Source organism: Mustela erminea, chromosome 1 (genome assembly GCF_009829155.1).
Source record: "Mustela erminea isolate mMusErm1 chromosome 1, mMusErm1.Pri, whole genome shotgun sequence".
NCBI lineage: Eukaryota > Metazoa > Chordata > Mammalia > Carnivora > Mustelidae > Mustela > Mustela erminea.
In genome coordinates, this window is record NC_045614.1 from 108925807 (window position 1) to 108949533 (window position 23727).

The 23727-nt window shown below is 43.6% G+C and overlaps 1 protein-coding gene across 1 annotated transcript in view; it reads left to right on the forward strand.

Annotated features, from left to right (window-relative positions):
- The window catches only part of P3H2 (prolyl 3-hydroxylase 2), a 150327-nt gene extending 130383 nt beyond the window's left edge, over positions 1-19944 (forward strand). The window contains 7 exon segments of the mRNA XM_032337934.1: positions 6668-6795; positions 7346-7441; positions 8009-8159; positions 9015-9132; positions 10068-10143; positions 15624-15764; positions 18961-19944. Of these exon segments, the coding sequence (XP_032193825.1) occupies positions 6668-6795; positions 7346-7441; positions 8009-8159; positions 9015-9132; positions 10068-10143; positions 15624-15764; positions 18961-19053 (803 nt within the window). The 3' untranslated portion in view covers positions 19054-19944.
- The last annotated feature ends 3783 nt before the right edge of the window (positions 19945-23727 follow it).

Consider the following 23727-nt stretch of genomic DNA (forward strand, 5'->3'; position numbering starts at 1 on the left):
TCTGTGCACTTCTGCTTACAGGAGGGAAAGGAAGAGGTAGGACTTGGCTCGTTGTTATTTAAATTAAGGAAGAGTCCACTTTCTCTGGAAACTAAGGAATAGGACTAAGCTACTATATTTTATGACATTCTGAAAGCAAGACTTGAAAACAGTGTCTCAGATTTGTATGTCATCACCTTTGGTTTCCAACAAAAGTGTTTCCAGATTCACTCCCTTATCTGTTGCCCACAGGAGTCCTGTGAACTAGGCAGGGACAGAATGATCAGTTGAGTACCTGAGGCTTGGAGAGGTCGCAGGGCTTCTGTCACCTAGTGAGTGAGTGCCAGAGAGTACAGAGTATAATGCACATCAGAGGAACTTGAAGAGACAGGTCACAGGACTATCAGCTGAGTTCATCTACAGTACTTGAAGTACATATATTCGAGCAGGACTCTGAGTGGTGAGTAGAATTTAGGTTGCATTGACAGCGGTGTGGAGGGAGCCATATTAATGGATAAAACGATGGAACAAAGGCACAGACATGGAGAGAGCAGAACGTAATATACTTATGTCAGATCAAAATTCACAGAAACACATGTAGAGTGTTGTCAAAGTAGTTTTTAGATAAAGCTAAACATTGTCATAATTTATAATTTCTCAGGCAAATTTATACACAGTTCATTTGAATACTGGAAGCATCTCATACAAGACAACTGTCCCCACTTTCCAGGCAAGAAACTGAGGCCCACGGAGATACAGTGGCATGTCCAGTGTCTCACAGTTCATACTGGGTTGAGCAGGCATTCGAACCCAGGTTTTTGAATCCAGATCTAGATCCCATTTTCCCTTACTTAGCTGGAGGTGGAACATAAAAGGGTCTAGAGATCCAAAATGCATCCTTTATTGATTAAATAACAGCAAGATAAGCAGGTTTTAAAAACCTGCGTTGAGAAGTACAGAACTTCTTTCCCCCACGAGATAGTGTGACAGCACATTCCTCCAGCTGGTTGGAAAACGTCTGGCTCTCCACAGCTCTCACATTTCCCAGCCCTTTCCTTCCTCAGCTTCCAAGTCAGTTTGAGGCAGTAAACAGGATAAAACACTCATCTAATCTGACCTGGCCCTCAGTTTGTAGCCACAAAGCCTAAGCTGTTCTACAAATGCCCGAGAGTTCCATGGTCAGCCAGAGTTCGTGTTGCTTTTTCAGCTGAGAAATCACCCAGGAAGTATGTGCCAGGAAGCGAGCACTTTGCTGTTAAGGTTTGGGAAACTCCAGGATGGTTGCCAAACTTCAAAGTGGGGGTTTTTTTTTGTGTGTGTGTGGGATTTTTTTTTTTTGTGTGTGTGTGTGTGTGTGTGTGTGTGTGTGTGTGTGTGTGTGTGTTTTGTCCCCTGGCTCCCCAGGACTCTGATGTACAGCAGCTGTCTAGGAAGGCTAGCATGAAAAGTAGATCAGGAGACTATTCCCAGGGGTGGAGAGACCATGACTGTCCAGGCTACCAAAATCTATCACTTCTGTAGAGTTTGCTTAGTTGAATGGGCTACTGAATCTTAGGATGTTCTCTGGGAAACCACTGGAAAGACTTCTGTGGAGTCACTAGAGATTTAAATAGTTTCTAAATTAAGAACAGTGGTAGACAGAGGCAAAGTTCCCAACCAGAAAACACTTTCCTATCTTAGTCTGGCTCCAAGCACATGTCAGGGAGGTAAGAAAGCTTGCATGCTTCACAGAGTAGACTATATTTCAGCTTTTCTCCTCCTCCACAAAGTGACTGTCATCTACTCTTGGTTGCCTGACAGCAATTAGTAGTATTCGCACTGGACGTCTCTGAAGCATTACAGGAGTGGCCCAGGACCATGTCCCAGACAGACTCCAGTCCATGGAATATGCATATCATCAAACTAAAAACACCCATCCCTTACCCATTCTCCATCCAAGTGCCAGTTTCCAAAGGTCCTGCTCCATAATCATCCCCGTCAGTATAGTAGAAATAACATTGAACTTGGAATCAGGCATCCCAGTTTCTAGGACTGGTTAGTCTGTTGTGCTGTGGTATGATGGACACCTAGAGACATGAGGTCTTTGGGCTCTGTGATCTTCAGCTGTAAAAGAAGGACAGCAACTTTGTGCTGAGGAACGGTGTGAAAAGTCTTCTGTAGACCGTAAAGGGCTGTGCTCACATAAGGTCTGGTTACTTAGCACATCCCTGTTGTGACTTGTAGAACGCTGTAATATTTATGGTAAAATGCTGCTTCTTGCCATGTGAGCCACAGGCGGTGAGCACAAAGGAGTATTTTCCTAGATGATCCCTCTTTATTGCAACTGGAGAATCCAAGCCAGGCACATACTTTATGAATGAGAGAAGAATTAAGTTGTTTAGCTAAATCTCCCTGAGCTGTGGTTAGGAGTTGGCTGAAGCCATCAAATCAGGCCCCAGGAACCACAACTTATTGGACCACAGTTTTATTTTTATTTTAATGTTTTCCTCTGTCTGGTGTGCTACGAGTCATTTGCAGGCTGGTGAATGTATGTGTTTCAATGACACGGTTTGTTTTTCCTTCTTCTTCTTCTTTTTATTTATTTATTTATTTCCCCCCCCTTTTGGCTAGTGGGTGGGTAGTTGGTTGTGTCTTGTGAAATGCATGTGTGGGAAGTTTCTGTATAAAAGTCTATGCTCAGTGGTGATTGTGGTAACTACATGAAAGGCAGTTTTCTAGCATGGATTCTGCCTGAAGCTGTGAGTGGGTGGGTAGTTAAGACTCCTTTGCACTCTGTCCCTTCTCCTGATCTTTGTGTGTTCCATGTGGCATGACTAGAAGAACTGGCAATGTCTCTGTAGCCCTTTCAAATTATACTCCTTTATTCTTATTAAGATGCCACACTTAGAACTTAACATAATAGACCAGGCATATATTACTATAATACTAAATAATCAACACTGTAATAGCAAATACTTCTACAGAACTTAGAAATGATTAAAGTCATCTCTTGAAAATCAGGTCATTGTATTTAAAGTTCATATACTCTCAAGAGAGGAAAGGAAAAAATATGATATAATACAAACCAACCCGGTTCACTCAACCCTTGATCTGTCATCCATTTGTTTTTGACTTTTATATTAGAAGTGCTTTTCAGTGAACTGGCAAGTCGCTTTTCTTTCTTGTTGAAGGAACACCTCTTTTACCTTTCTAAGTGGGAATGGAATATGTAGTTTACTTTTCCAAATATTTGGGAAACTGCCTTAATTTGGCTGTGGATCTTAAACAGCTACATAGATTAGAGTAACTTTTCCTAAACAACCTGTGTTTTATGTTAAAAGGTCCTGTTGGGGAGAGGAATGTTCTCCTGGTCTTTTATTGCTGCCAAAAAAAAAAAAGAATAAATAAATCACAAATGTAGCAGCTTACAATAATATACATTCACTATCCCACGTTTTGGGGGGTCAGAAATTTGGGGGTAGCTTGGCAAGGTCCCTTGCTTCCCAGTCTGGCACAGACTTCCCTCAAATTGTTGATCATCTCTGAGATCTCGCTTGACTGGGGAACTATCTTCTTCTAAGCTCAGAAGACAGAATTTGGTTCCTAAAGTCTTAGTGGACAGTGGTCCTCAGTTCCCAGTTGATCACTGGCTGGAGGAGGCCTCCTCATTCCTTGCTGCATGAGTCTGTCTACAATGAAAGCTGAGAAGGCAATAAGCAGACTCTGCCAGCAGGATGGAAGTTGCAGTCTCGTGTAATACAGTCACAGAAGGGATGCCCCATCACCTTTGCCATACTCTGTTGTTGGAAGTGTGTTCCAGTCCCCACGCATACTCGAGGAAAGCAGATTACACAAGCCCATGAATCCCAGGAGGCAGTGATCATCAGGGGGCCGTCTTACAGTTTCTCTGCGGAGGGAGGAAGGAGGAAGGAGAGAAGAAGGAAGGGAGGAAGGAAGGTTGGTTTTTGTGCTCAATGAAGGGAGAGAACTGCTTCATGCTATCTTGATATCCAGACATTCATGCCTATTTCCATATTAAAAGTTCTAAGAAGTCCTCTTAAATTTTATGTAACCTAGTACTTCCCAAACATATTTGATCAAGAAACTCCTTTTTTCATCAAAAGCTTTCTGCAGAACAAAGGCTGAGAAACATTGAATTGTGTATGTATGTGTATATATATTTTTTTCTCTTCATCCAGAAGATTGGTACTGAAACTATACCTTGTGATCATATTCCTGGAATCTGAGAAATTCTGTATTTATAGATTTTTTTATGACAATCTAAAAAAATTAATAAGGGCAACTAGCGGGTCATGTAAATAACCACCTGATAGCCCAGTCCCACCATGAGACTTCACACTGCGGAGGGTGAGCCTACTAACCCACTGGCACCTGTTGGTGATACTTCGGTGACTGAACACTAACAAAATATGAAGCCCAACAAACGTATAAATAATGTATCAGGAGCAGACGAAGGCCCAAATTTATCATGGTACACTACAACTTCATAGTAATTGCAATCGAGAAAAGTTGCAGTGCAATGAGTCATTACACATCAGAAATACTATAAAGGATGCTGGCTCCAAAGAATCTGGGCCAGATCAGTGAGTAGAACATTCCTATGGAATGTAGCTTTTTGGTTCCTGCAAAATAACATTAACCATTTCATTAATGTTGTTAACTTGAATTTAGTTAGTTTTATGGTCTTGCTTTTATTTAATCTTGTGAATTGCTTTTGGTATTACAGTTATATGAAACTCTAAAGATAAATAGATACAGCACTTACAGTTTTATAATTGTAAGTATGGAAGCAAAATTGCGATAAAATAATGTGTCAGCACTGCCTCTCCTTAGGGAACTTTTCCTTTAACAGATAACCATATATTATTAAAGACTGGGAAACACTGTCTTTTTATCTTAATACTCCACTAATTGTGGTCTGTAATGAATCTTTCATCATAAGTAGAATATTGATAAACGTGATGCTGTTCCCCAGTTTCACCAATTAATTTTAAAGGACTAGAGGGGAGATCCATTTCCATTGGTTTCTTCCTTCTTCACCTGATGTGCTGTAGGCCCATGTGTTGGGGACCATTGCGGGAGAAGAAGGGAGCAGCTGAGCCCTTCCCGTGCCTCCCTCCCAGGTGGACTGTGGTTATTGACAGGCACATGTCAGGTCCCTTAGGAGTTTATAAAGACCAGAACATTTTTTTTTCCTTTTCTGTTCAGTTTTTTAGCTCAAGCTGCTTGCACTGCGTTACAGCTGAAGATTTCCTTGCCAACAGAAGCTTCATCCTTCGGTTCTGTTCTCTGTGAGGAAAGAGCCTGATCAGGTCTAGATTTTGGTCATTAACCACCTAAAGCATGACCCCAAATCATCTCCTTCTGAAAAGCCCACATGGGCTAATTTCATGAAGTTGTGGGCCCTATCTAGGGAGAGAGCCAGGGCCTATAGGAAACCTTCACATGCAAAGAAAGTAATACAAAGATTTGCCCAGAGAACAGAAAAAAAGAAAAAAATATTCTACAAACAAGACCATTTAGAGTCAGTTAGGTGGCAGGAAGGAGACTAGGAAGGAGTTGGCTGGCTTGGGTGTGGCTGTCCTGATGGTGCATTTACCAGCTGAGTTTTTGAGTGAAGATATTTCTCTCCATACCAGCGAGACTGCGGTATATATGTCACGTATGGGGGCACAAACATGTGATCAAGTAATGTGATGTTGTAACAGAGTGAGGAGCCAAGTGTTGTGGGGACAGATGTGTGCAGTTACGAAGAAAATTCTAGAAGTTCTCTGAACGTCATCCTGTGAGATTCCTAGTCTGCTTTGCAGGATCATTGCTGGAATCAAATGAAAAGATAGTGTAGTAAACCCACAATACTGTACAAATGTGACACCATTATTGTGATATTATGGAGAAATCTGGTTGTCAGACATCTGTCTTTTTCCTGAATCCATAGTGTACATAGCAAGATTCCAACATGTCTTTGCATTCTTTTTTTTTTCTTTCTTGGCAATGAAAGGTAAATCATAAATTTAATAAGTAAATTTCACAATCTCACTGAATTAGAATTAAATATGTGGAAAAGTGTACATTATTTTTGGGTAGAAAAACTGATATGAAAATACAAACTTAAATTTTTCTTTTGTTGACATAGTTCTTCAGTGTTTTCTTTTTAATTTTTTATTTCTTTTCTTAAAAATATTTTATTTATTTGGCAGAGAGAGAGAAATCACAAGTAGGCAGAGAGGCAGGCAGAGATAGAGGAGGAAGCAGGCTCCCCACGGAGCAGAGAGCCTGATGTGGGGCTCGATCCCAGGACCCTGGGATCATGACCTGAGCCGAAGGCAGAGGCCTTAACCCACTGAGCCACCCAGGCACCCCTTTTTTTTTTAATTTCTTTTCAGAGTAACAGTATTCATTGTTTTTTGCACCACACCCAGTGCTCCATGCAATCCGTGCCTCCTCTAATACCCCAACCTCCCACCAAGGTTGGTTGGTTGGTTCCCCCAACCTCCCACCCCCCGCCCCTTCAAAACCCTCAGATTGTTTTTCAGAGTCCATAGTCTTTCTTGGCTCACCTCATTCTTAAGTATTCATGAGCAAACTGATTCTCATGAATTTCACATTGAAAACTGATGGGTGTTCTGTGCTTCCCCCACCTTGGGAACAGAGGTAACAGAGAAGACTGTATGTTCTGTCTCTTCAGGTGGCCCTCTGCTCTATGAGAACATCACGTTTGTCTATAACTCGGAACAGTTGAACGGGACTCAGCGGGTTCTCCTGGATAACGTCCTGTCAGAGGAACAGTGCCGGGAGCTCCACAGCGTGGCCAGTGTGAGGACCCGTGTGGGAGGGGAGCCTGATGGTGCTGACCTGCTGGGAGCCCTGGAGCTCTCGGGTCCTGGTCTCACTTGGAGTTAGGAAACCAGGCCTGAAATGTCACTTTCTTGAAGACAAGGACATCAGTGGTGGGGGCATTTCCATAGCCTGCATTGGGAGGATTTGAATTTTGTCCAGATCTGGACACAACTCATGGATCTGGAATAGTTAGTGACTTTATACCCAGGACAATAGCCATTCAGTATGTGTTCTGCTACCATATAAAGTCACTGGGAAATCTCTACATTTTAATCAATAATTAACCCATATATTGATCATTGAGAGCCTATGTGTTTCTACAAATCTAGTATTTCATGATGAACATGGAAAGTGAAGATACCTCTTTGGATGGGAAGAATTAATGATATCAGGATCCAGGTACAAAATAAGATTGGGTCTGAGCATTGACTGTGGTCCTTAGTTTCCTGGCAGTCAGGGCAAAAAGAGAGAGCTGATGAAGTCATCACTGTCATTAAGAAAGCATCTTCTTGTATTTTGCTTCCAGGGAATCATGCTTGTTGGTGATGGATACAGAGGGAAAACTTCACCCCATACACCCAATGAGAAGTTTGAAGGTGCAACTGTCCTGAAAGCACTCAAAGTAAAGTCATAGCTTGGGTTTGGGTTCCCAAGAGTCCACAAATACCTTCTGTGCATGTAGACACAGGAAACAGGAGAGTCGAGACGGTAGACCTGTCAGGAAAAGTGAAGGGAGAAAGCATGAATTGATATCTCCATGGTTTTAAATCACTCCTTGGTTCCCTTCATTGGGTCATCAACTTATCAAACACTGTAGATCCTAAATTCATATCTGACAAATAATATACAGCCCCTCTCCTCCCCATCCTCAAGGAGATCCTGGGGCAATGGCAAGAATGTACTGAACCCCATGAGGATTCTGCCCCACACCAAGTGTTGTTGGGGAGAAAGGAGTGTTCTCTGAGAAGAGACAAGAGGAAGAGATTAGGTTTCAGTGTTCCCACTGTGATGAGGAAGGATGAATTTCAGTGGCTCATTTTCCTAACCCAAATCCAAGAGCATGAGGCTGTATTTCCACTGGTCAGTGCAAATGTGATCCTCTTTACACTGCCTTACTGGAACCTAGTACCTGTTTTTCCCCCGCCTTCCGGTCACCCCAGCGCAATCTCATGCTCTTCTTTGTCTTCAGTTTGGTTACGAAGGCCGAGTCCCCCTGAAGAGTGCCCGTCTGTTTTATGACATCAGCGAGAAGGCTCGAAAGATTGTAGAATCCTATTTCATGCTGAACTCAACCCTGTATTTTTCCTATACACACATGGTCTGCCGAACAGCCCTATCTGGTAAGATTCCAGAGTCTGAACTTTTTCCCTTCTACCCATGGTGAAATGAGAATGGAAACAATGTAAAACAAAGTTCTATTACATGTTACACTCATGGTTTAGCAAAGTTGTAAATTCCCCAAACAGAAGCAGCTTGTTCCCTCTTTGTTCCCCCTTCCCTCTGTTTCTCCTTGTTTGACCCCCCAAATTCCAGAAGGCCATCGCTTTGCCTGTCTTTCCTTTCAGAGCCATTTCCCCTCCTTGCTTAAAGGCACACAGAGAAGGACTGTCCTGTTTTAGGTTTCACTTTGCAGGGAACCAGGAACCTGGAAATTACAGTCCCCCATCACACCCTGAAGCGCTAAGCGGTTGCATAGATGATGAAGGCATTTTTCAAAGAAATGTTCTTAAAAAGGCAGAGACTGCCTCACTTGTGGTTGTCATGATTTCTCTTCTAGATCTTCTCTTCCACCCCCTGCTGAGTGGGAGGGGAGGAAGAATGTCATGGGAGGAGACTTGGACATGTGAACTTTCAGCTGAATCAATCTTTTCTTTTTGCATTTTCATTTCACCCCTCTCCTTCGTCTTTGCTGCATGAAGTCTGACCCATGGAATGCATGGGATTTTTATTTTGTAGCTTCATATCAAGAAACTTTCACAGGAGAACAGGGAGGCGTGATTTGTCCGCAGTTTTACAAGTTCGCACCCAAGCAGGACCTGTCTCTTGACAGCTTAGTCGGTTCGTTCATCTCTGTGGGTCTCTCTTGTGTCTCCTTAAATTCTCAAAGGGCACTAGTGATGGGAGAAGACAGGTTGTCAGCTTGCTGGTGGAGGGTCCTGCTCGCCTGTCATCTCACCTGTTCCCTTTTCTGGCAGGTCAGCAGGAGAGAAGAACGGACCTCAGTCACCCCATCCACGCTGACAACTGCCTGTTGGATCCTGAGGCCAATGAATGCTGGAAGGAGCCTCCTGCGTACACGTTCCGGGACTATAGGTACAAGCATCACCACCTTCACTGATGAAGATTTTGCTCAACAGTTACCAACTCTCCATGGAAACTAAAAAACTCCTCTGTTTGGCTTGTCATCAGATTCATCTCAATGAAGCAGAGATTCTCAAATAATCTTCCTGAAGCCACAACCAGGAAGGGACTTGATCATCTCAGATTTTTACCTTAAAAATCCAAGCACGTTTTGTTATACCTTAATCCACAAAATGCCCATTTTGTTTTCATATTAAAAAGTAGAGTTTTCTTATTTGATCATTTGGCTTTCACTGAAATGTATCCCTTGTGGGACATATATCTCGGTCTGAGAACCCAAGGGTCTGCTGCCCCAGGGCGCATAGGGGTCTTACAATATCACTCAGCTATGTCTGCCTTCTAGAAATAAGAAACTGGAAACTCTGAGGAAAGATTGGATGATGTTCTAGTGTCTAAAGAGAAGTCAACATGTATTTAATTGTGGTTAATTACTGTCATAGACTGTGCCACACAAAAACATTTATTGAACACCCCATAGCTGCAAGGCAAGACTACAGCTCTTGGAGCTTTTTAGCTACGGAGGTGGGGAGGGATACATCCTTTAGAGTTACAAGCCTAAGAGGGAAGAAGAGAATTATAAGTAGCATGGGCAAGTTCAAAGGAGTAGATTAAATACAGTTAGGTTTTCTTGGGGAAAAGTGAAATGGGACATGAAATTGGAAATACAATTAAAATGTTAGCATAAGTAAAACAAGTAAATATTCAGGGGTATGACCTGAACTATATCTGATCTTACTCTTTAGGGTTGGGAGGGTTGGTTATTTCAATGTCCAGTTCAAAGGAAACTTGACCAATCAGGTTGGTCAGTTTATTACATCTCCAGTATGTTCTGATGAAGCTGTTGTGAGCACATAATCGTACAAATGGTTTTCTCTTTTTTCTTATAGTGCTCTCCTGTATATGAATGATGACTTTGAAGGAGGAGAATTCATTTTCACTGAGATGGATGCCAAGACTGTGACGGTAAGTAAAACTATACAGGCAAAATTTTGTTGCATTTCTTCATATCAATCTTGCTATTTTTCTGAGGATTCAGACTGTTGGACTTCAAATATCTGAGCTTGAGAATTCAAGAGGTGCACAGCTGGCCAGCAAACGTATACATCATAAAATGTTAGGGGTGGATTCATCAGTGAAACCTTCCAGTCCATTTTACAGACAGGTAATTTAAAGAATAGGTACATGAAGGATTTGCTTATGATTACATGGCCAGTTAGTGTTAGACTTGAAATCAGAACTTGGGTCTTCTCATTCTTTGTCAGGTAGTCTGACGGAAACACAAGAACACCTATTTCTAAGTTACCCATGCCTAGGACTAGACAAATGGATTCAGTGGGATAGCTTTTGAACAATCTGGTGTTCTCCATGCTTGGATTGAGCATTGCACTCTAGACCACTAGTTATCGAAATTACTGTGTATGTATATATATGCTTGTGACTGTAAGTAAACCTGTACCTGAAAATTGATTTATACACATTACACACACACATACACACACACACACACACATACACACACTAAAGATGAGATTCTAAACACAACTCCATAAGTAAAAAATCAACAGTTAATTTCAACTAGGTAAACCAATGTCTTTGGAAAACCAGTCTACTGAGTTATAGACCATATAGCCAGCATCCTTTAGACTTTAAGTCAAAGAGAATACAACAGGGTAGGGAAAACACCTTTTCCAATTGAGGATATAACTGAAATATAAATGGATTATGAGGTACATCTTTCCTCCATAGAGAATCTATTTTTTTTTAAGATTTTATTTATTTATTTGACAGAGAGAGATCACAGTAGGAGAGAGGAAGGGAAGAGATCACAGAGAGAGAGGAAGGGAAGCAGGCCCCCCGCTGAGCAGAAAGCCTGATGTGGGACTCGATCCCAGGACCCTGAGATCATGACCTGAGCTGAAGACAGCGGCTTAACCCACTGAGCCACCCAGGCGCCCCAACCATAGAGAATCTAAATAGTTGAAGCATGTATCTGATAAACCTTAAAGATTTGGGGTTATACATACTATTTTCACAGCAAAACTGAGTATTATGTTTTCCCTCTCCTATTTTGTGTCCTTTTCTTAATAGTGAAATACGCATCTATCATTCATGGCATACCACTGGGATATAAGCAGATGACATAAAAAATTCTGTACTACTGGCTTTGAAAGAGAACTCTGTAGAGATTCTGGTTAAAATTGTCCAGAAACATTGGAATAATTAAGAAAAATATTTCATACCATTCTTGCAATAATATGTATCTAAAAAGTTATGATGCCTCTTGGTTTGTTGTGAAAGCTTAAGTATCAACCGTTATTTTAATGCTTCATGATCTGGAAAATTAAATCAGGATTGATGATCTGGGTTGCTTCTAATCCCAACACAAAATTACCATTTAAAAAAAAGTCTCTTTGGAGAAAGCGTTTGATTTCTGAGCTCTTCCAACACTATAACAGATTTTAAAATGCTTGCAGCTCACACAGTTAGAAGGGGGGAAAAAAAAAAAAAATCACAGGTTGAAAGATTTATTTGCTTCTACACCATCTAGTGGCCATATTTGGAAATGCCCAATGTTTGAAAGCAAGTGATGCTTGGGATACCATGTGAGAACCAATAATTCATTAATTGTTGAATGCAAATTAACTGTAATTCTGCTGTTTAAAGATATGAAAGCATATAATCCTGATCTTCTACATATCTATACTTTCAAGAGAAAGGTGTAAGTATTTTAAAACGTACTGAATCTCACCCCCACCACCCCTAAAAAAGTAAAAGAAAAATTGATTTAAACAGTGTTTTGATTGAAAAGCCCCAAGTTGAAAGATTCATTTTTCCCAATTTAGCTCTATTTCAGATTCATTCATATGGTGGAGTTTTTAGACCATTTTGTAAATAATAAAAATTCTTAGGTAATCAGTCCTAATGACAAAGAGAAATGATTAGCTTTACTTTTCAGCTTTCCTTTCTTTGACACAAGGGACAAATGAAGCAGAGAAATGTCCCAACTTGGAGCTACGCAAGGAATATAGTCTTCTAAGTTCTTTACTTTGGAAAAATCTGGGAATTACACAATTCACTGAATGGTGGCTAAAGATTTACATTCATTCAAGACGAATACAGCACAAAGGCTTCTCTGACTTTGAACCATCAGTTAGATGGAAAGCAAAGGAATGTTCCTTTATCATACTTGGAAGATATGTAGATCATTTTCAATGCCAGCATATTTGTGAAACATAAGTATTTGGGGATTTGGGTTTCCTCTGTGCAAATTTGGGAGAGGTGAGATTTAATAAGTTCTATTTGCATCACGAAAAATTAAATTCAATATAAACTGTGTTCCAAAAGTATGTTTACAATCATCTAAACTTCAGGACATATTTTCCTGTAAAAGTCACGTCATAAATGAAGCTTGTTTATTCCTTTCCGTGGCTAATGTGTAACAGGTGACCCTCTCCATTTGATAAGATCGGTCACGGAGACTTTTGTGAACTTATTTACCTCTAATCGATTTCAAATACTTCAGCAGCTGATGGTCTCTTCTCCTAAACTTTCCCAAGTTCTTCTGTGTAAAAACTTCTTTCAATTCCTCCTGTTCCATCAGAGATAAGGCATCAAGTCCCCACATCCTATCTTTAATACTGTAAAATGTTACTGTTGCCCCTTGATGGTCACATAGAAGCAATGGCGCCCACATGTGGTAGAGAGGGCCCAGACCAGCACTCAGGAATGAGCCGCCCAGAAAACCGGAAACTAGATCTTAAAGCTGTGTATGTGGGAAGGCTTTCCTATCCTATTTCATGTGTTTCAAGTATCATTATTTCTGTTGTTTCTACTTGGAAACGTAAAACAAATTCCTTCTCCAGGGAAATGAAATCAGATTGATACCAAAGGCACCCGTAAGTAGTGAACTCCAGATTTGCATCCGAAAAGTCATCTTGACAAAGCAGCATAAGTAAATCAACTCTCTTCAGCAAAGACAAATCATTTCTCAATTATTGTGAATAGAAGAGTAACCGGAAGCTGACTGCTTTTCTCTGCTCATCTCTCTCTCTCTCTCTCTCTCTCTCTCTCTCTCTCACACACACACACACACACACACACACACACACACAGGTTTCAGACTTCTTGCCTTCTCCACCTCCCTCTGACCTCCCATGTGTATCTTACAGTCTAGGGGTACCTATGTTAGATAGCATCCAAGGACCTCAGGAAATTTCTAAATATTTCTCTTTGAAGCCAGCAGTGAAAACACATAGCCATCCCCTTTTATGGTGAAGGAAACCAAAAGTTCTTCTAATGGGCAGGTATCAATCCAAGTCAATGCAGAAAATAACTCCTTAAAATGGGCCCATGTCATCAAATGGTAGGATTTTTTTTTTTTTCTTTTACTCTACTTTTCTAAGCTCTGCTATGGAATGAGTACTATTTCTGTGTTTCTCAGAAAACTGAATTCTACTGACATTCAATGCTTTTTTTTTTTTTAAGCCTTTTTAAAAATTAACTTATAGGGGCGCCTGGGTGTCTCAGTGGGTTGAAGCCTCTGCCTTCGACTCAGGTCATGATCCCAGGTCCCTGGGATCGAGCCCCACATCCGGCTCTCTGCTCAGCAGGGAGCCGGCTTCCCTTCCTCTTTCTCTGCCTGCCTCTCTGCCTACTTGTGATCTCTGTCTATCATATAAAAAAATTTTTTTTAAATTAACTTATAATGTATTATTTGCTTCAGAGATACAGGTCTGTGATTCATCAGTCTTACACAGTTCACAGCACTCTCCATAGCACATACTTTCTCCAGTGTCCATCACCCAGCCATACCATTCCTCCAGCTTCCTCCCCTCCAGCAACCCTCAGTTTGTTTCCTGAGACCAAGAGTCTCTTATGGTTTGTCTCCTTCTCCAGTTTTATCTTGTTTCATTTTTCCCTCCCTTCGCCTATGATTTTCTATCTTATTTCCCAAAATTCTCAAATCAGTGAGATTATATAATTGTCCCTCTACCCTCTAGTTCCATCCATGTCATTGCAAATGGCAGGATTTCATTGTTGATGGCTGCATAATATTCCATTGTGTATATGTGTGTGTGTATATATATATACACACACCACATCTTCTTTATCCGTTCATCTCTTGATGGACATCTGGGCTCTTCCCATAGTTTGGCTATTGCGGACATTTTTCTACTATAAACATTCAGGTGCACATGCCCCTTCAGATCACTACATTTGCATCTTTGGGGTAAGTACCTAGTAGTGTAGTTGCTGGGTCATAGTTGAGGAACCTCCATGCTGTTTTCCAGAGTGACTGTACCAGCTTGCATTCCCACCAACAGTGTAGGAGGGTTCCCCTTTCTCTGCATCTTCGCCAACATCTGTCATTTCCTGACTTGTTAATTTTAGCTGTTCTGACTGGTGTGAGGTAACTCAGTGTGGTTTTGATTTGTATTTCCCTGATGCCGAGTGATGTGGAGCACTTTTTTATGTATCTGTTGCCCCTCTGGATGTCTTCTTTGCAGAAATGTCTGTTCATGTGTTCTGCCCATTTCTTGATTGGATTCTTTGTTCTTTGGGTTTGAGTTTGATAAGTTCTCTTAGATTTTGGATGACATCAGACACTTCTTAAAATACAGATGCCAGGCGCCTTATATTCTGTTGCTCAGTTCACTCAGTTTGAAGAACCCGCTCACTTGATCGGACACCGTCACTGCCCTCACTCCTCTTCTCTCTCTGCCCTCTTCCCCTGAACATTACTGAGCAGTTTCACCTGAGCACAAGCTTGGAAGGACTGTGTTCATCACTGCAGAGCCTGGAGGCCATGGAATAGGTCCCTCCAAGGAGGAGAGTGAATTCACTGAGACCAGTGGACAGGAATACTATAGTGGAAACTAAAGTATCATATGGCATTAGACTTGACTTTTAAAAATCTTCGTGTTATGAAAGGCTCACAAACCAGACACGTACAACTGAGGCATGAAAAATGTGCACCCATGAGCCACTACCTAGATCAGTAATAAAAGGTACCAGCATTCTTGTGCACTCCTTGACTTGTTTTTGTCATTCCACAGATATTAAATGGGCAGCTGCCATATGCCAGATTCTGGCATATGGCCATTAGCTAGAGCTAAAGGCCGAGAAATAAAATAAAAAGGAGCCTTTGTCTCCATGGAGTTTGTCAGCCATAGGGTTGCCTGTGTGGGGCAGTGACTTTGTGCCCTTGACTGTGCCAGCCATTTTACCTGAACACTTTAATGTCTGAATCACACCTTATTCCGAGCATACCTTGGTTTCACGGGTGAGGAAAGTGAACCAACCGATGTCTACTCCAGCCCCAGGATTCCATTATTCTTTGATTCAAAACTTGACCTAAATAATCCCATAGAAGGATGGAGAAAGGGGTTGTAGAGATGCTCCTGATATGGAAAGGAGAGTCTCATTTTCACCTTCTTCCTCAGGCCTCTATCAAACCAAAGTGTGGCCGTATGGTCAGCTTCTCTTCCGGAGGAGAGAACCCACATGGAGTGAAGGCAGTCACCAAGGGCCAGAGGTGTGCCGTGGCTCTGTGGTTTACCTTGGATCCACTTTACAGAGAATTGGTGAGTGTCTAACCCCCACCCCCCGAAGGCCAAGCAGATGTCCCAAAGACCTGCTTTGTGAACTGATTTATCTGAAAAGTCCATTAATTGTTCCATAACCCTTCAGGAATCTTAGAGATCATAAAATCAATCAAACTATTATAGAGTCCTTTCTTTCTGGTTTCCACAACTGGTTGTGTTTTCTAAGCAAGAACAGATTTTTTTATGATGAAGCAATTACACAGCTGTTGTTGTAGTGTGAGTCTAAGAGAAAGAAGAGGGGCTGGGAAGGTAATTTCTTGATCAGGGAGGTTCTAACAAGAAAACGTTTGAGGAAATAGTGATGGCAGTCCTTAGTTAGTCTTGAGCTTATTACCAAACTGTGGCATCAAGAGAGAAGAACCACTTTCTGCTGGGCACCAGGAAGACTTACCTATTTTCTCAACAAACCATTAAGACGAGCACTGAGGGGCTCCTGGGTGGCTCAGTCGGTTAAGTGTCTGCCTTCTGCTCCGGTCATGATCCCAGGATCCTGTGATCGAGTCCCACATTGGGCTCCTTGCTTTGTGAGGAGGCTGCTTCTCCCTCTCCCTTTGCCTGCCACTCCCCCTGCTTGTGCTGACTCTCTCCCTCTCTATCAAATAAATAAATAAATAAATAATAAAATATTTTACAAAAATAAATAAAAAATAAAAAGAGCACTGAATAATTTATGAGACACATGTAGGAGATGGTGAGTCAACCTGAAAAGTTTGTTTTTATTTACTATTGTTAATTTAAACATTGCATTTAACATATAGTTTTTATTATACTGGAAGTAGACACTTAACCTGGACCCCATCCTTCTGGATGCCCCCCACCAGAGCTTATGGTCTCTTTCTGTGAGGCTTTAGAGGGAGGAGTTAAGACCAATGGGTGGAAGGAAAATGTCGGCTCAACATAGAAATGACTTAAAAATTGTTGCTACCCTTTGGTGGAGTTGTCTGCCCTGGAATTAACAAGTTCCTCGTCCCTCCAGTCAAAGCCTCAGCAACAGCTTGGCATGGGATACTGACACTGAAACTGAAACCTCACGGCAGGGGCTAAACTGGTGTCTTTGTCTCCTTCAGCCCCGGGTACTGATGAGTTATGAAAATCTAGTCTTTAAAACAGCATTTGATCCAGTTTTCTCTTTGGATACCTAAATTGGATCCAATTTAGTCAGAAACTGTTTAAAATTCATTCCTGTGTCTCATGCATTTTGCCATGCGATCTAACTCACACAGATTTTAGGTCACACTCTGTAAGCATTCTTTTACGTACTTCACAGATGTTTATGGAAGATCTCTTTGCCTGGGCAACCCTGCTCAGTAGGCCATGGGGGTACCATGGTGACCAAGCACTGTCCCTGACCATGAGGGGCTTGGAGAGGTCTGCAAGGAAGTAGATCTAAGACAGCAGTGCACATTTTGTAAGGAGCATCAAGGAAGACTGACTTGTAGAGGCTCACTCCCTGCTGGGGAGATGAGAGCCAGGTGCCCAAAGGGACAAGTGTCCTGGTCCTTACTGGAGGGGCTGGTGGCAGGCAGAACACTCAGTTCTGAGAACTTCAAGAGGCACTGAACAGTCTTCCTCAACTGTGATTCCTTTCTTTCCTTGTGCTTGTCCACTCGGAAACACCAGCACCTCCCTCCCCCAACTGTGCTCCTGCACCAGGGAATAGGCAAATGAGCAGATGGGGAAGACGACAAACTCTTGGAACATCACCACATTCTTTTCTCTCTCTAGTGTTCAATTCAGCAAACATGGAGTCCGTTTCATTGCTCAGTATCCCAACACTCTCTTCCAAGATATTTTCCATTGAATAAACTTAACACAAAGTAAATTCTCTTGGCTCCTTCCCAATTCAGAGGGTTCGGAAACTTCTCCAGAATCGGGGCAGTAGCGGCATCTAGTGGTCACAGGAGAGAATGACCAGAACCTCATCAACTACTGGAAAAATGAGCGTATGGGATTCCCAGGCTCCACATTGTGATCAGCAGGGCAGTTTTACAGACTACTGACATCTGTCTCCATCCGCAAACATTCTGGCTAAATTGATAGAGAGTGTGACCCAGGCATGGAGAGCTTTAAAAACTCCCCAGGTAATTCGAATGTTCAACAAACTTCGGGAGTCCGGAGTTGGGCACCTCCTCTCAGATGGAATCCCTGAGCAAGGAAAGCCTATGAAGGAGTCAGCAAAGCTGGCAGATTTCCCTGCTGGTTGTAGGTTGTTTTAAAGGTATCAATTCTCAAAGAGTAGTTAGCATTGTAGACTCTGAAGAATGCGTGATATCGGAAGCCTGGAACCTCAAACAACAGGAACCCGTACAAGGGTTGAAAGCATGAACCAGACGGTAGCGTGGTTGGGACCGAAATGCTAGGGGCCCCTCAGAAGCACGTGCGAGCCGGGTGTTAAATGGGGGTACGATCTGGAAGCTGCAGCAGTTGGGCTTAGGGGTGGTGACAGCCCAAATCTGCCATTCTCTAGTGGGACTGATTTTGCCTCCTAGGGCGCATTCAGCAAGGGCTAGAGACGTTTTTGGTTGTCAAGACTTGGAGGGCGGCGCTACCAGGTCCCTGTAATGGGCAGAGGTCAAGGCTGTTGCTAAACATTCTGCTAGGTTTGGGACCACACCCAACAGCAAAGAATTCTCTGGCCGGAAATGTCAGGAGTGCCAAGGTGGAGAAATCCTGCCCTAAACTCAGGCAGCCATAGCGGGCACTGTAAAGGGGGTGGAAACAGAAGGGAGAACAGACAGGACATGGTGATTTATCTGGTCCAAGGAGTCATGGCTGGGCTTGGAGGGCAAAGGGGTGAGCAGAGGTGGTCTTGACTGAGAGAGAGAATTGGTGAACAGGACGGGCATAGGTGTGTGGGGGAGAAAACACTGACTCTGGCTGGAACGCTGGATTGGAGCCCTGAGTCAGAGATGCCTGTGGAACCACAGTGTAGAAAGGGTACTAGTCGGTTGACTACATAAGACTTCCGGGCAAGAGAGAAATCTTGGAAAAGTTACTGCTTAAGACAAAAGGAAGTCAGGAGAAGGCACCACTGCGGGGACGGAGATGAGGGTCCTGAACCGTACCTAGCTCCCATCTCTGCACACAAAGATGCCTGGAAGTGTTTGGGAAGCACCTGCCGCTGGGAGTGACTATGGTTCCTGTAACAGAAGTGTGTTGGTTACCTGTTTTGCAGGAGCGGATACAGGCCGATGAAGTGATCGCCATCCTGGATCAGGAACAACAAGGAAAGCAGGGACTGAATAGCAACCCCAGGGATGAGCTATAAAAACGAGGGAAAGAAAAGTTCTATCAGATATTTATTTAAATTGTTAATCTTATGAGAACCCCTTTATTTTTGTACAGAGCCGTGATATAAATTAACAGGTCAATCCGAGTCACCAGATCCCCCTGCTGTGCCTGCGGACGCCCGCTTTGCCTCACTCAGGCTGTCCGTCTCCATCTCTCATGGGGTCTTCTGTCCCCATGCCCTCCGCACACACACTGACGCACGCACACGGGCACGTCCTTTGCTGCAGATCCGAAAGCTCTGGCAGAAAGAATAAGTCTGTTCTTGGCAACACTACACCTGTCCTGCGTGCTCCAGTTCTAAGGTTAGCGTGTGACTGGACTCAGAAGGCTTTCGGACCCCGTGCCCTTCAGCAACACCCTCTTCCAGTATGGAGGCCACAAGCTGGAGTCCAAGGAGCACCCAGCGGGGTTTGTGCTGCCTCCGTGTCCCTGATCCTCTTGGAAGAGTGCTGTAGGTGATGGAGAGGCCCAGTATCACCAGGGCCCTGGTGGAGTCACTGGCCCTGGTATTTTCCCCGGAGAGCAGACTTACACTGGAAGCTTCGATTCCTCCTCCCCAGTGCTCCAGGAAGGACTGCCTTAAGACTTGTGTCTTTAGAAAAGGTTGTTCGGAGGGTTGAAGTAGAATGACTCCTCACCCTTGTACCTTTGGAAGAAAATCTTCAATCCCGCCTGAATTGGGACACCATTGACATGTTGCCTGAGTGTGGGGCCCATTGGTGAGAAGGGACATTTTGTAAGACAAGTGGATTTCAGACTGATTCCCATCTTCAACTGCATGTATTTTGGTGTCCCTTGTCTCGGCTGCTCTCCAGTTCCCAGACTCATGCTTGTGTCTGATTGTTTAATACAGGGAGGCTGATCCTAACACCTGGCATTTAGTTTTCTTCTCCCAAATGTTTGGTGTGTCTTTAGGTAATGGTTTTGTGGCTTTGGGGACAGCCCAGGGACAACACCTGGCTATGACTCGTTTTGCTGATGTTTCAGGGCCACAAGGAAAGTGGAAACAACTTTTGAAGGCACAGAAATGGTTAACAGAGGTGTTCCTCCAGAGAACATCTGGTTCCTGGCCAGAACGCTAAGGAAACCCTGCAAAGACATTATTCAGGGTGACTGGGGTGGTTCCAGTCTTGGGAAGGCTACTAACCGGTGGCAGAGATTACTTGCCTCTGGGAGGGGCACTGGCACAGGTCGTAGTTCTTTAGAAAACCATCAGATGTAAACGTTCACTGGAAAATCACATTTATTGGTTGCCTTTTATGACCTTGGTCGATGGTTAAGCACATTCATCCTTTGAGACTGAAAAATTGAGTCATAGTGAGTTATGTGCCATCTGTTTTCCACTCAACCTTCGGTTGGGAGAAGGGAAGGAACATTAGGTTATAATCCCAGCTGGGTCCAGTATGCCCTGCTGTGTGACCTGGAGCTACTGTCTTTTCCTTTCTGGGTTTCAGTTTCCTTTTCTGAAAATGACATACCAGCTTATAATTATTTCCCAAGCCCTTCAGCCTCTTGCTTTAAATACAACACCGAGCCAATGAAAAACACAAACAAAGCCGATTTTAGAAATAGGCACCAATACCACCAAATTTACTTGAGCAAACATTTTGAGATTTGGGAAGAGGTTCCTCCTGCGTCTATGTGATTTGAAAACTTTAAACCCAATTTTAGGGCTAAAACTCCCCGAGCTTTGGGAAGGCGGATCTCTGTTTGCCGTCTCACGGAGAAGTGTTTGCTGGCACACAGATCTGCTGATAGGAGAATCTGGGCAAGATCTAATTTCTGTTTTCTGGCAACGAGGCATCAACAAAGAAAACAGTCTTTGGCTCCTTGTCGTTCCCGCTTCCTGGGTGCCGTGGGAGCTCCAGGAGAGGCTGGGACTCCGGCACTAAGGTGGGGATTCTGCCCCACAGAAAGTGGAGGCCGGCCTCCAGAGCTGTGTTATGGGTCTCCTCTCGTGCCATGGGCTGACTGCCCAGGGCGGTGATTCCTGTTTTTCAGGCCGCCCGTGGTGTTGTACACCTGGGACGTGGTGTATCCACTTTTTTTAAAGACTTTATTTATTTATTTGACAGAGGAGAGAGAGTGATTACAAGCAGGCAGAGAGAGAGGGGAAACAGGCTCCCTGCCGAGCAGAGAGCCTGACATGGGGCTTGATCCCTGGACCCTGAGATCATGACCTGAGCAAAGGCAGAGGCTTTAACCCACTGAGCCACCCAGGTGCCACTGCACTTTTTTTTTTTTAAGATTTTTATTTATTTATCAGATAGCGATCACAAGTAGGCAGAGAGGCAGGCAGAGAGAGAGAGACAGAGACAGAGGGAAACAGACTCCCTGCTGAGCAGAGAGCCCAATGCGGAGCTCCATCCTAGGACCCCGGGATCATGACCTGAGTCGAAGGCAGAGGCTTTAACTAACTGAGCCACCCAGGTGCCCCTCTGCACTTTTCAATCAGCTCCCCATCCAACCAGACATAATTGTGTTCAGAGAGTTAGGGAGTGTCATCGGAGGACTTGAAGCCGATCTGAGCCAGGGTTACCAAGTCAAGTTTATGTGAGAATGTCTGGCCCAGGGTGTGGCCACTAGAGGAAGGGGTGCCTTTTTGATTTGGCTGGAGAAGGTGCTTGTTACCCAGCCTCTGGACCTGGAGAGGTGGGTCTGTGCAGAAGAGGGGGCTTTTTCTCATTCACTCGGCAGCACTGTCTGTGCTGGAGACCACCCGGGCCTAAAGGCCCACTTTCTAGGACCTCAAGGCCAGTCCTCTTCAGCTAAACCACTTGGGGGACTTCCACTTGTCAGATGACCATTGGGTGAAAAGCCTGCAGTTTCACAAAGCTTTTATTTTTGTCCTCTTACTGCTCTGGGTGCTTGTAAGCCAGAGCTTGCTCACGCACTAGAACTCGGGAGGTGTTCTGGGTACAGATCCTGAGGCCCGCTTTCCAGATGAGGACATGGACAGCAGTGAAAGGAAGTTGCGGCCTGTGGTCACTCAGCTTGGAATGTTTTTGTGTGAGATCGGAATATAGCCCTTTGAACAGGAGGGAGGAAAAAAGTACCAGAGATGTTTGTTCCCTTGGCCATGCTTCCAAGCATATTAAATATAAAATAATACATTAATGTGAAGAGAAAAGTACAATTTTTTTATAAAATCTGAACTTTTGCTCCTCTGTCTTCTTCCTGCTGAGTGATATGTGAAGGCGTATTTCCCCTTCTCTCCTCAGAGATGTATTGAATACGGGTTGTGTAATTCAATGAGATCAGCCCCACTTTGGAAAAAATCCCATGTGCCAGACTCTGCCTTCATGAAGCTCACAGAAGGAAAGAGGGTTCTAGTTAGGTGTCTTTTTCCTCTTCCTTCAAAGCAGAGAGAATCTTGAGCATAAATTTCTTCTTGAGGAAACACCGACGCGGGACAGAGTGATATTCTTGGATATGTGGGGTAATTTCTTCAGAGCCCTGATTATAGTTTATTTGACAAGAAATTTTAGTTTTAATGCAGTCTCCGTCATTACTGGGCACAAAGCATTTTTTGGCACTTATTCAGTTGAGGAGAAGCCATGGAATGAGTCACTACCATTTAATAATATATACCTGTGAGTTTTAATTGAAGTACAAATGCTGAAATATTTCACATGAGACAGCCACAGGGAACAACTCCCTCACTGACGTCAAGGAAGGAGGTAATGGGGGCCACCTCACCAATTCCTTATGCCAAGTAATGAAACATTCTGAGGTGACTGACGGTGGTATGGCTGAGAAGTGGAGAAGACTTTAACTGTTCCCACATCCAGAACTCCCCAGGGGTACGGGAGCCATTTGGCAAAAACTCTAAACCACAAGTTAGATTCAGGTCCTTGGTTACGATCCCTCTTCCTCCTGCCAAGAAGCCCACGATGTGAAGTGACCTCCCCACCTAGTCCCACAGCCCACCCGCAAATCCCCTACTCCCAGGTAATTTGATGTTTTCAACATGAGACAAGAGGCTATTTTGTTTGGGACCTGGTTGATTTCTTCAGACACATTGAGACATGTAATGTCAACCACTCTTTGAGCTCACTGCTGAGCTGGAGATGCAGACTCATGGGGTCAGACCTTCGCCCTTACCTTCCACCCCTGGAAAATCACCACGTTCTCTGTACCTCCTGCTGACCTGTGAGACCAAACAACGTCAAGTCTGGAACAATCTGATCATCCATCTTGGCTTGCTCTGCAGTGGATGGCATCCACCGTGTAAAAGATTGGCATGGCGAGTCACCTCTGCCTTCAAAAATGTGGTTAAGGGCTCCCAAGAAAAATAACCACACAAGATGTTCCTGCCCTCTCTTTTCCTGCCACACATTGCTAGGAGGAAAATCTGAATGGTCCTTTCATTCAATATACAACACACCTCTTCTAGCCACTTGATAGGATGTACCTGAGAGGAGGGGGAACATAAGGTGACAAGAGCAGAGTTTGAGAGCCTTTCCACTCTATGGGCCCTCCTTAGTCATCTGTTTCGGAGGGGCCACCCGCCTACGTTCTTCATGCTGTCTCCACTTCAGCAGTGACCTGGGTGTCATCCGTCCATCTGGGAGCTCTTGTCATTGGCCCCTCTTGACAGATTTAGTTGCTCTCCCCTCTTGATGGCAATGTGATGGCAAAGGCCTTGGAA